The sequence below is a fragment of the Perna viridis genome, chromosome 2 (assembly GCF_037379345.1).
Source record: "Perna viridis isolate PV_CMFRI_1.1 ecotype Kerala chromosome 2, ASM3737934v1, whole genome shotgun sequence".
In the NCBI taxonomy this organism is placed as follows: Eukaryota; Metazoa; Mollusca; class Bivalvia; order Mytilida; family Mytilidae; genus Perna; species Perna viridis.
The window spans coordinates 1,290,941-1,304,903 of record NC_142446.1 but is presented as its reverse complement, the minus strand read 5'-3'; the positions used below and the strand labels follow the sequence as shown (position 1 = coordinate 1,304,903).

Genomic DNA, 13,963 nt, shown 5'->3' with positions numbered 1-13,963 from the left:
TCTGATTCTTTTACAATTTCTTGAATGGTATACTACAATGTTTGTATTTTTCAGAGGACACAAAGACATGATTTGTTTACTCCTCCTGTTGTTGGTGTGCAGAAAGATAACAGTTCTAAAAAGTTTCAGGTGAGCTCCTCCTATGTGTGATGTGCAGAGATGTCATCTATAAAAAGTGTCACGTAAGCTCCTTCTGTGTTTGATGCACAGAGAGATGTCATCTCTAAAAAGCAGCTCCTCCTGTGTTTGATGCACAGAGATGTCATCTATAAATAGTGTCAGGTAAGGTCCTCCTGTGTTTGATGAATGGAGATGTCATTTATAAAAAGTATCAGATAAGCTTCTCCTGTGTTTGATGCACAGTGATGTCATCTATAAATAGTGTCAGGTAAGCTTGTCCTGTTGTTGATGCACAGAGAGCTGTCATCTCTAAAAAGTAGCTCCTCCATTGTTTGATGCACAGCGATGTCATCTATAAAAAGTGTCATGTAAGCTCCTCCTGTGTTTGATGCTCAGATAGATGTCATCCCTAAAAGGTAGCTCCTCCCGTGTTTGATGCTCAGGGAGATGTAATCTATAAAAAGTGTCATGTAAGCTCCTCCTGTGTTCGATGCTCAGAGAGATGCCATCTATAAATAGTGTCAGGTAGGCTCCTCCTGTGTTTGATGCACATAGAGATGTCATCTCTAAAAAGTGTCATGTAAGCTCCACCTGTGTTTGATGCACAGAGAGATGTCATCTCTAAAAAGTGTCAGGTTAGCTCTTCCTGTGTTTGATGCACAGAGAGATGTCATCTCTAAAAAGTAACTCCTTCTGTGTTTGATGCACAGAGATGTCATCTCTAAAAAGTGTCAGGTAGGTGGCTCCTGTGTTTGATGCACAGAGAGATGCCATCTATAAAAAGTATCAGGTAAGGTCCTCCTGTGTTTGATGCACAGAGATGTCATCTATAAACAAGAGGCTCCCAGGAGCTTGGTTAAATTTTGTCTTTCAATAGTGACAAATTTAACATGAAGTTGTCTAACAAATGTTACTCAAGTTGGTAGGACTTATCATAAGGACCATTGCAAGGCTTAACAGATTAAAGTGAAAATTTGACCACAGATAGATCTCATCATGCTGAACACTTTTACCCAATGTCAAAATTTGGCTAAATCTAACAGTATTGGAGATATATGTGAAAAACTACAGTATGACCCTATGTTCTATTTTTAGTAATGGCTGCCATGATTTGTGACGAATCAAAAATCTAAACACAGCTTTTGTGCAAGATACCCTAAGGAACATATGTGCAAAGTTTCATATAATTCCACTCAGTACTTTCAGAGGAGAAGATTTTTGAAAAGTTGTTAATGGACGACAATGACAGATGCCAAGTGATGGCAATAGCTAAAAAGTATCAGGTAAGCTCGTCCTTTTGTTAATGCACAGCGAGATATCATCTCTAAAAAGTAGCTCCTCCTTTGTTTGATGCACAGAGATGTAATCTATGAAAAGTGTCATGTAAGCTCCTCCTGTGTTTGATGCTCAGGGAGATGTAATCTATAAAAAGTATCAGGTAAGCTCCTCCTGTGTTTAATGCACATATAGATGTCATCTCTAAAAGTAGCTCCTCCTGTGTTTGATGCTCACAGAGATGTCATCTTTAAAAAGTATCAGGTAAGCTACTTCTGTGTTTGATGCACAGGGAGATGTCATCTCTAGAAAGTGTCAGGTAGGCTTCTTCTGTTTTTGATGCAAATAGTGATATCAACTTATAAGAGGTGTCACTAACTTACTTCAGGTTTGTATATAAGTTATTATGGTTTTGTATATATAAAAATAACAAGATTTGTATTAATTAAGTAAACAAAGTTTTTTGTACCATATTTGTCCTGTTTATTTTACTGCCACTTGTAAAGAAGGGGTTGTACTCTCATTGTCTGTCAAAAAATTATTTTGGGGGAATTTTTCTCAGCTTCTACTTGACAAAAAAACTTAAATAATGTAGTTTTGACATTGATATTGATCTTTTTATATCCTGGGCAAGCAAAGTTTTAGGGGTAAAAAGGAATCAACTCGTCTCTCTCCATCTTTCAGTCCATCTTTCACATTTCTTGTTGACACAACTCCTCCTTAACTGCTCAGGGGATTTAGATGAAATATTATAGAAAGTTTGGGCATCATATGTAGATATTAAAAAAGGAATATATTAGTAGTTACTGTCTGAGGGCTCGACTTGAGGATTTAATATGTTGAATAGGGCTCCTAAACTCCTCTTAACTCAAGGGATTTTGATAAAACTTTATAGGAAGGTTGGGCATCATATTTGGATGTACATAAAAGAACATAGTTAGTGTTGGAGAACTCTTAAGGGATATATTGCTTAATCCAGCTTAATACAAGATTCATAAAACTAACATGAATCCTTGTGAATGAGGCCACTTTTACGACTGATTTGCGAGTGCTTTGCAATTGGTTATTAGTATGATTGATAACTTTGCGAGTTACTAAGAATGAATGTAATGCGATTATGATAACAGTTCTTGATTCATTGCGATTAAATAAGATTAATTTACTAATGTATAAGATATTGTTAAGAATGATTGCGAGTGCAGTATGAATAATAACCTAACAATTTTTTACCAATACCTGGGTTTTAGATATGAGTGTTTTACAAATGTAAATGATTTTTCAATGGGGCTGCATTTTGTCATATAATTTTAAGTCATACAGCCCCATAATTCTGTAATTGAACATTTTACATGTTAAGAGAGAAGTAAGTCAATATTATACCAGAAATTTTTTTTGACTTCTTCACTTGCATGACAATCTAATCCTCTGTCATGGACAAATGATTTGTATATATTGGCAAAGAATTCATGTTAAATCCATTGAAAAACTATCGTTAACTACTCGCAATCATTTGTAAATGAATCATGAAACAATCCTATAAAATAGCAAACCAAAAAGTTCTTGCGATTTGTTAACTATACCTTGCAAATGGCTAAGAGTGGTTTATGAGCTCTTTACAAATAAAATTTTCAATAAAGATTAATGGGTATTTGTGTAAAAATTTTGGACATGTCAAAAACTTTTCATCTCCTTTTACAAATGCAGACAAGTTAAATACAATTGCTTGCAAGGCCAAAAAAAATATGTCTGTTTCCTGTTACCCTACCTACCTAGTTTTTTGTGCCTATCCTAAACATTTGATGGCAATTGTGGCTCAAGCACTCTTAAATTCTAGATTGATTCCCCATTTGCTCAATGTAAAAAGTAAAATAATTTCTCTACCTACCTCCCCTATTCTTCTTAGAAACAAGGGTATTATTTCTGCTTTTGCCTTAGAATTGATGATTCATAAGGATTTGTAAGAAAGAATCATGTATATATAGGGTTTTAAGAGTTACCCATTATAAACTGAAGCCAAACTCCTCCTAAACTGTTCAAAGGACTTTGATGAAACTTTTTTGGAAGATTATGCATCATATGTAGATGTGGATGAAGGAGTATAGTTTCTGTCAGTGGACTCTAAAGGGAGAGTATCCAACTTAAGCGTCTACATGTTAAAACTTCAAAAGTGCAAATCCTCCTAAACTGCCTTATGGATTTTGATAAAATATTTTAGGAAGGTTAAGTATCATATGTAGACGTGCATGAAGGAATATAGTTACTGTTGGAGGTCTCTAAAGGGAGATAATTGAACTTACATGTTAAACTTCATTTGAAGTGTGGGGGGTATTTTCTATGTGAGCTTGCTCACAGTATTTCTTGCTTTTATTTTCTGTTCTACCAACCCTTAAATTTTTTCTTGACAGGACTTGAACTTTGTACCATTAATATGTTGAATATTAATTCTTAGCTATTATTTGGTTGAATAAAGTTTATAGCATATATCTTTGATATGATGTACTGAATTTTAGTTCTTTGTTGGTCCAATAATTACATTTACTGTGCTTTTCATTAGAATATGCTAATCTCATTAGATATTTGGATTTATTAATGATTTTTCATGAGTTGATGAAATACATTTCTAGCTATTCACATTGGTCATACCTACTTTTATTGATCACTATGCATAATAAGACAAAAATGTGTTAGTTATCACGGATGCTTTGACACAGATGGAATAAAATAAGAGAAACGTTTCAAATGTGTTCATAAGAGTTAAATGTTTCATTTTTAATGCTAGTGCCCTTCATTGAAAATGTGCTACGGTCACTGCTTTTACACGCCAATGAAATATCAAAAATGAAACATTCCATTCATAAATGAATGTGTTTGAAGGAAGTTCCTTTTGTTTTTTATTATCTTCAGATTTCTTGGTTTCAAAGTTATGGACCCTCAAACATTGCAAGAAGTGAATGTGGGGCTTTATGTTGTTAACCACAGGTATATACAGGTGGTCACTAAGACATGTTAGTCTGTATAGAGAGAAAGAATAACCTTTCTATATGCTATGGTAGTATACAATATATACACTGGTTTTCATTCAATAGCATTGAAAAGATGTCATGAAACTGCCCTTTCATTAATATAAAAAAATCATGGGGCTTGAACACAATTAGAGCATGGGTATATCATGTTAAGCATTAAATGCTGTGTTCTGTTATGATAGCCAGTAACACTGAGTTGTACTTTTCAGCTGAGGCCAATAGAATATTTATTGGGCAGTACAGCCAAATTAGGGGAGATAATTGTACTTGGAATGCTGACTCAGCTTAAGGAGGTATGTAGATGGATGTCTTCATCAAAATATTAGATCAAATCAGTGAATCCTGGACAGAAACTAAGTTATCATTTAGCATCTAGGGTTGTCTGTCAAAAATATCAATTCAGAAATTACCTTGTTTTATTTAATCAAAGTTAGTAAGGAGGATATATGGAAGCTATGAATGATCCGATTTTAGTGCTTGATTGACAGTTTTTATCGCCAATTTTTAATGTCAACTCCTGTCAGACTACAGGGATAATAAAACTTCTTCAAAAGGTTCCCTTTTTTAAGGCTCATGTGGCTTAGCAAGAAGCTGTGGTCACTCAAATGTGTCCCTAGCAACACTATGGGAATACACATTTTGGTATTGAGCCAGTTGTAGCCAAGCATTACTGAAATGGTGAGTGGGAAAACTTTACACACAATTTACTTGATAAAACAAAATTGCTACAAGAGGCTATTTAAGTTTCTAATTTTATATTAAATCTGGAAGTTAATCATTTTAATTTGAAAAAAACTCAATAACCATGAAAATTGGACGGAACATAGTGCATAAACTTTTCTTGCATAGATGACAGTTTGGTCTTAACGACACAAATTTAAGTTAATAAAACAAAACTCATCTGGATTTTTTTTTTCAGGGAAAATGGTATTTAGAAGACCCAACTGGTGTAGTACAGATTGATTTATCTGATGCTGTATCTTTATTTGCTCAAACTGTAGGGGGAATCTGGTCTAATTTTAATGAATTTATAATGGGAAGCTTTAGTATAAGACTCACATATTCCTTCTATGGTATATATTGATTAGTATTGATTATGTTTTTTGTTCATCACACTTTTTATGACCCCACCACAATGTTCAGGGCGTATAGTTTTCCCCTTGTCCATCATTCCCTTTTTGGGACGACCAGTTTTCCAGACTTTTTTATGCCCCCGCGACAAACTGTCAGGGCATGTTAATTTACCCCATCCATCCGACCGGATTACACATGATCATGGCTTGCCCGACTGTCTCCTCGTACAGTTTTTGGACTACATCTAAAATATTTTACAAGGTATTTCTACACATGATGAAGGTGTGCAGGGCCAAAGGAATTTGATTGGTAAATATTACGGAAATTGATGATAGTTACACTTAGTCATTTTACTCAGAAACAGGGCTATATGCCTTGTCCGGCTATCTCCTCGTACAGTTTTTTAACAACATTTAAAATATTTTACAGGATATTTCTACACATGGTGAAGGTGTGCAGGGCCAAAGGATTTTGATTTCCGTTGAATATTACAGAAATTGGTGATAGTTACACTTAGTCATTTTACTCAGAAATATATGGATCATGGCTTGTTCCCTATCTCTATGTACAGTTTTTGAACTACATCTAAAATATTTTACAGGATATTTCTACACATGATGAAGGTGTGCAGAGTCAAAGTATTTTTATTTTTGGAAATTGGTGAAAGTTAGACTTAGTTTTTTTCATTAGAAATAGGGCTATATGGCTTATATGGTTATCTCCTCCTGTAGTTTTTGGACTATATCTAAAATATTTTTTGCAGGATGTTTCTACACATATTATGATGGTGTGCAAGGTTAGAGGATCTCGATTTTCATGAAATATTACCGAACTGGGTGATAGTTGGACTTAGAAATATTACGGAATTGGTTGATAGTTTGACTTTGTAATTTTTGTCAGAAATATATCCCAAGCAACTAAGTTAGGGGTTTTTTATTTAGGGTATTAACATTTTTTATGTGTCCATTGGTCTTCTCTTTCTCTTTGCAACTAGTCTTGACACTACTGAACAGAATTTCATGACACTATGTGGCGAGGATACAATATGTAGATATGCATATATTTAGGAATTATTGATCCCCAAATTTTTTCGAGTTACGGTACTGGAACAGTTTGTCATTGCAAGTCTTGGAAGGATTAAGCTGAACCAAGAGACCATGAGTAACACAAGTCTTGGAAGGATTTCTGAATCTGCAAACCATGTCTTCATACAAAAATAAATATGTTCCTAATTTGGCAAATCTAGCGAGTGGGGGCATCAGTAGTGTCTTACTACATTTGATTTACTAAAAAGGAAAATCACTACTAGCAAATGATGCGGGGGTTCCTGTGATAAACAGGGCTTCTGTGACAAACAGGGCTTCTAGTTTCTAAATGCTTTGAAGTATTGAACTAATTTTTATGTTTTGTATGCAGGTGTATATTGATGAGTTACAGATCGAGTCTGAGTTTTGTTGTGGTTCTTTGATTTTTGATGGAGTTGTGCCCTGTGAACTTGTTCCTTTCTTTTTTGTTTTTCTTAACTTCTTTTTTTATGCCCGGCTAATACGGGACGTATTATGGTAAACTGTTATCTGTCGTCAACAATTTGGACAATAACTCAAAAACACTTTCACCAACTTTTATGAAACTTTGTTAAATTGTTCATATCTATTGATTTAAGCTCCTTTTTGATTTTTATAAATTTTCAGATTTTTCGTTTCCATGTTAGGAATTTTTATACCTAAAAGAGGGGGTTTTTCAAGTTTTCACACAATAACTCGAAAACACTTCCATCTACTGTTATGAAAAGTTGGTGAAACTATGGTGAATTGTCTATATCTATTGACATAAGCTCCCTTTCAATTTTTATAAATTTTTGATTTTTTGTTTGTGTAATGAATTTTTATACTTAAAAAAGGGTGATTTTCAAGTTTTCGCACAATAACTCAAAAAAACTTTAACTTTTATAAAACTTTGGTGAATTTTTCATATCTATTGAAGTAAGCTCCCTTCCGATTTGAATAAATGTCAAATTTTACATTTCCATGTTATGAAGTTTTACTCTTTAAGAAAAGTTAGGAAACAGCCAAGGAAATTTATTTGTTGAAAAATCGTTGAAAATAACCATTTGTTATGATACTGTTATATTTTTTATACATTTTTTATTTACTTTTTTTTTGGGGGTGGGGGAGGTATCTGGCAGAACTCACAGTATTTGTAGATGATCATTTTAATTCATTAAAAGCATATGGACAAGTTAAAAGGGTAAGAGGTGTATCATGTGCTTAAAGTGCAGCTCTTTAAATGTCTTGAAATATTGAATTGATGTTTGGTATGCAGGTTTAATGCGTTACACACTGAGGTTGAGTACTGTTTTTTTTTTTTATTATTATTATTATGGAATAATGTCCCCAATGAACTTAGAACAAATGTACTGCAGCCATGTGCATTCATGTCATGCTGACACATCTAGTTTATAGTCAACATATTGATTTTCTCTGAAACTGCTGTGTAAGTTGCACAATTTTGCTATAAATAATGTTAATGGATAGACTTATCTTAAACCTTTTTATAGCCAAAGGGGTTCGAAATGGGGCCACATCAAATATAAATCAACTTATTAGCTCACCTGGTTACCGTTACTAAAAATAGAACATAGGGGTCAGACAATAGTTTTTTGCATATATCTCCAAAACCGTTAGGTTTAGCTAAATTTTTGAAGAAGTAAAAGTGTTTAGCATGATGAGATCTATCTGCGGTCAAATTTTCATTTTAATCTATGAAGCCATGTTGGAGTTATTGCCCTTTTTCAACGTTTTTTGCTATTTCCAATGTTATTTCTTTCAAAACTCTTCTCCTCTGACACCACTTGACCAATTGGAACCAAATTTACTTTGAATGTTCCTTGGGGTATTGTGCATAGAACTGATTTGGGGATTTTTGATCTGTTGAAAAACATGGCCGCCATTACTAAAAATAGAACATAGGGGTCAGACAGTAGTTTTTCGCATATATCTCCTAAACCATTAGGTTTAGCCAAATTCTGATATTGGGGTAAAAGTGTTCAGCATGATGAGATCTGTCTGTGGTCAAAATTTGGTGAAAATCTGTTGACCCATATTGGAGTTATTGCCCAATGTGGATGTTTTTTGTTGTTTTTAATGTTATTATTTTAAAAAATCTTCTCCTCAGAAACTACTTTACAGAATTCAATGAAAGTTGGTAATCTTGTTTTAAAGGGCATCCGTAACAAAATGATCGTTTGGATTTTTGATCCAGCATGGCCGCTGTTACTTGAACATTGGGGTCAGACAGCAGATTTTTGCATATATATCCAAAACAGTTAGGTTTAACCAAAATATGACAAGGGTAAAATTATTCAGCATAAAGAGATCTCTGTGGTAAAATTGTGGTGAAAATTTGTTGACCCATGTTGGAGTTATTGCCCTTTTTGGATGTTTTTTTTTTTCTGTTTATGATGTTATTACTTTAAAAAATCTTCTCAGAAACTGCTCTACAGAATTCAGTGAAAGTTGACATTTTTGTTTTATAGGGTATCCTTAATGAAATTACAGATTTTTGATCGCTGAAAAAACGTGTCTGCCATTTCTGAAAATAGAACAATGGAATCAGACAGCAGATTTTTGCATAAATCTCCAAATCTGTTAGATTTAGCCAATAGCTTTCAATTGCTGATTCCTTATTATAAGGCTTACAAATGTGTCCAATGAATCAAATGGAGTCAAAATTGTCTGACAACTCCTTGTTAGAGTTATTGCCCTTAAAAGGCAAAAATTTAACAAGGTGAGCAATTCAGGCTCCTGTGAGCCTCTTGTTTATACTCCCCTGCAAACAAAGTTTAGGGGGTATATAAGAATCACCCTGTCTATCTGGTTGTCTGTCCATGCATCTGTCCACATTCCTTGTTAGCGCATCTCCTCCCAAACCACTCAAGGTATTTTTTATGAAATTTTATAGGAAGGTTGAGTATCATATGTAGGAATACAATTACTGTTTAGGGACTCTAAAGGGAGATATTCCAAATTCAAGGTTTTACATGTCAAAACCTCAAAAGTGCAACTCCTGAACCACGGAAGGGATTTTGATGAAATTTATAGGAAGGTTAAGTATGATACGTAGATGTTTATAAAGGAACATGCTCACTGTTGGGACTACAAAGGGAGATAATCCATATTAATGGCTTATCATGTTTAAACCTTGTAAGCGCAATCCCTCCTAAACCGCTCAAAAAATTTTGATGTTATTTTATTAGAAGGATGGGTATCATATGTAGATGTGCATGAAGGAATATAATTACTGTTGGATGACTCTAAAGGGAGATAAACAAAAGGTTTTACATTTGCATTCATTTGAAGTGGGTAATTAGATCTCAGCATTTCTAGTAATTTTTGGTGTGATGTTGGATTTTTATTAGATTCTAAAAAAATCTCTGCCTGCATTTTTCAAATAGATTTCAGATATTTCTTAAGAGTTATAAAGGGGCCAAAGGGGGACCATGCCTAAAAAACATTTTTTTTTTTTTGTCCAATGTTGATATTTTTTTTAATTCCATGTGAAAATCCCTCCTGCAATTTTAATCAGATTTCAGATATCTCTTATGATTTTTCAGTTATTGGGATTGAAGGCAAAGGTCTTAAAGCAGAACTTCTTTCGCTTTCGCATTTAATATTTTGTCCAATATTGTGTCCTAACTTATTTGTTGCGTCCATAATGAATTGTAAGTCCCTATGCTTTAGTGTGTCTATGATGAACTGTAAATCTCTATGCTTAAGTGTGTCTATAATGTACTGCCCCTATGATGAATTGTAAGTCCCTATGCTTTAGTGTGTCTGTGATGACCTGTAAGTCCCTATGCTTAAGTGTGTCTATAATGTACTGCCCCTATGATGAAATGTGTCTATAATGAATTGTAAATCCCTATGCTTAAGTGTGTCTGTGATGACCTGTAAGTCCCTATGATTAAGTGTGTCTATGATGAACTGTAAGTCCCTATGATTAAGTGTGTTTATGATGAACTGTAAGTCCCTATGATTAAGTGTGTCTATGATGAACTGTAAGTCCCTATGATTAAGTGTGTTTATGATGAACTGTAAGTCCCTATGATTAAATGTGTCTATAATGTATTGTCCCTATGATTAAGTGTGTCTATGATGAACTGTAAGTCCCTTTGATTAAGTGTGTTTATGATGAACTGTAAGTCCCTATGATTAAATGTGTCTATACTGTATTGTCCCTATGATTAAGTGTGTCTATAATGTACTGTCCCTATGATTAAGTGTGTCTATAATGTACTGTCCCTATGCTTAAGTGTGTCTATACTGTACATCCCTATGCTTAAGTGTGTCTATAATGTACTGTCCCTATGATTAAGTGTGTCTATAATGTACTGTTCCTATGATTAAGTGTCCATAATGTACTATGATTAAGTGTCCATAATGTACTGTCCCTATGATTAATGTACTGTTCCTATGATTAAGTGTGTCTATAATGTACTGTAAGTCTCTGTGCTTAAGATTCTTCTTTATAACATTAAGAGAAATCCTTATTTGATGTGTTTTTGAGATTTTCTTTAACTTCCAACAGAGTTTTCACACAGGATTATTTACAGAGAATTGTTTTGTCCTAGCTGAAGGGTGGTATGAAGATAAATTATTTCATATTAATGCATTTGGTTTCCCTCCTCCAGAACCAGCAAAAACAACAAGGTAATTTACCTTTCACATGTTTTGTAAGTAAAACTTAATCAATTTTCATCTGGGTACGTGCCATTTAAGCCGAATATATAAGGCATGAATAGACAACAATGGAAATTTAAGCAGAAGCTGTAGAAATTCACTTGCATATTTTAATTCTAGAATATCCTCAGTAGAAGACTTGATGACACTGTATATTCTTGATCATTATATACCAACATACGAGACAAAACTATTGGACTGACAATTTCTTATTTCACCAGTAGAAGCAGACAAGTGGCTATGTGTGACAGATTAGTAATTTTTAAATAAACAATGTGAAGTTAGCGAAAATTACATTAGCAAAAAAGTAACAATGATCATCAGATAATGACAGATTTTAAATTTGCAACTCTTATAAAGGGTATGTTGTGATTTTGTACTGACTTTTTGTTGAAAGTGCTGGTATTAAGTTATTTTGAAATGTCATTGAAATGAATTTAATGTTGCTCAGAGTTGTCTTTCCCTTCTCTGAAAAGAATGAGATGTACGTTTTTGTATACCTTTTTATTTCACTCCCTCGTTAAATTGTTCATGGCCTAACAAAAACATAACTATTCATCCTGCTCAATGTGTGCTTTAAGTACTGACTGAGGTTTGGCTGTTATAGATCACGTTACAGAGTTTCTACTGAGTGTAGAAGCATACTTGCCAACTTACACAATTTAAGCATGTCATCAAGATTTTGACCATTTGTCCCAAAACCTGATTTTGTCAAAATTAATTAGAAAACTCTGATTTCAAACCCTCTAAATTTGTGTTTCGATGATAATTGACAATCAGAAAATGAATCCCAATTGGATCTACCTCTATTTTGTGAACAGCCGATAATTTTCTAAAGATTAATATCCACTGCACAATTGTCACAGTGTCAATTTAACAGGTCTGTAATTTTTTTTACCGTGTATGTAAACAAATTATAAAATTACCATTGTTTATGCTCCTGTACAATCTTCAATTCTTTTTTTTGACATTTTCTGTAATTTCTGTAGTTTTATTCCCCAAATTTTTTGTTTGCTATAGATATACTAATCCTTTTAAATGATGATTTTAGAAATTTGATATCAACATTCTTCAATATTTGTTACATTTCTTCATGTACTGTAGCTTATGGTATGCATTTGATGAAAAGAAGATTTTCCCAAGTTAATTTGTTACAATATACAGTAAAAATTCTAGCATATCAAAGTCACATTGACCGATGATATGCCTAGTAAAATAAGTAATGAACAGTCATATTGACCAATGATATGCCTAGTAAAATTAGTAATGAACAGTCACATTGACCGATGATATGCCAAGTAAAATAAGTAATGAACAGTCACATTGACCGATGATATGCTGATTAAAATAAATTGTGAACACTGACTCTCTTCAAATGATGGGAAGACGTGCACAAAGTATTTTATAAAAATAGAATGTAATTAAAGTGTTTTCTCTTTTATTTTTTAGAATTTAAATTTCAGAACTTCATTTAGTGTTCGGAGGAATCCACCACAAACTTCAATTTATTACATTGCATGCATATATTGTTCAGTTGAAAAAGGCCCTTTAATTCTAGAGCAGTTGTTTCATTTATACATTACTACTGTAAAAACCTCTACAGTTTGCAAAAAATGACGCTAAAATGTCCATGGGAATTTTCAAAAGTTGGTATGGTAGAATGGTTTTTATTACTGTAAAGATTACAGAGTGAAGAAGGGTTTTTGTTATTGTAAAGATTAAAATTCCATTAAGCATATTAACAGGTTGATGAAAATGCTTTTGTACTAATATTACAGGTCCTACTTTGGTAACATTAATTTCTTCGGTGGTTTTGGTAATCAGTGTGCCAAGGCATCTAATAAACTACGACAGATAGAGGAGGAGAATCAGGATGCTATGTTTGTCTTTCTCTCTGATGTCTGGCTGGATCAAGTCAAGGTATAAATAGGTGTATCTGGATATAACATTTATCTGTATTTTCTTTTCACTATTGTTTGTTGTAAGTCATGAGTTGAAATGTCCCTTTAAGGCTATTTTCCAAATTTTTTTCTACAAGACTAAGAAATTAACTGATTCTACCTCATGGCCAGGTGAGCTATTGCCATCACTTGGTGTCTGTCGTCTATATTTTCATTAAGATCTTTTGAAAAATCTTCTCAGAAACCTTTTGACAGAATCAATGAGAGTTGCATGATTGTTTCTTTGGAAATACTGCACAAAATGACCATTTGGATTTTTGATCAGTAGAAAAATGAAATGGCTGCCATTACTAAAAATATATCATAGGGGTCAGACGTCAAATTTTATACCAATGCTTAAAAATTGTGGCCCTATTACCAGTATGTATGATGCTGTCGGGTTGTTGTCATTGCATTTTTTAGTAGGGGTTTATTGAAATCTGATGTTGAAGGTTTTTTTTTTTTAAATTTGTTTTTTATAGATAAAACTTTGTTTTAAGAATATTTAACTTATTTAAAATAGCCTTTAGCAATTACAGTTTGTTGGGGGCCAAAGTGGAGACTCCCCCTAGAAACCATCTTTTTATTACTGGTCTGGTTTTGAATTTTTTGATTTTTTTTTTTATTCTTCATGGAAATCCTTACCTGTATTTTTCAATGAGTATTGGAATATTTCACACTATTTTTGAGTAACAAGGGGTCAGAGGGACCAAAAACCTCATTTTTTTTAAAAAACTTTTTTAAATCTGTTTGTAATGATTTTTTTTGTAAATTGTTCCTCTTTTCAGGGGCT

At 33.3% G+C, this 13,963-nt stretch overlaps 1 protein-coding gene across 1 annotated transcript in view; it reads left to right on the top strand.

Moving 5' to 3' along the window:
* LOC148623248 (DNA polymerase epsilon subunit 2-like) overlaps positions 1 to 13,963 on the top strand; it is a 61,989-nt gene that overhangs the window by 25,233 nt on the left and 22,793 nt on the right. Inside the window, exons 6-10 of the mRNA XM_088564941.1 lie at positions 55 to 129; positions 4,628 to 4,711; positions 5,338 to 5,394; positions 11,079 to 11,200; positions 13,009 to 13,150. Coding sequence (XP_088421067.1) covers positions 55 to 129; positions 4,628 to 4,711; positions 5,338 to 5,394; positions 11,079 to 11,200; positions 13,009 to 13,150 — 480 coding nt within the window. The remainder of the gene's footprint in view (positions 1 to 54; positions 130 to 4,627; positions 4,712 to 5,337; positions 5,395 to 11,078; positions 11,201 to 13,008; positions 13,151 to 13,963) is intronic.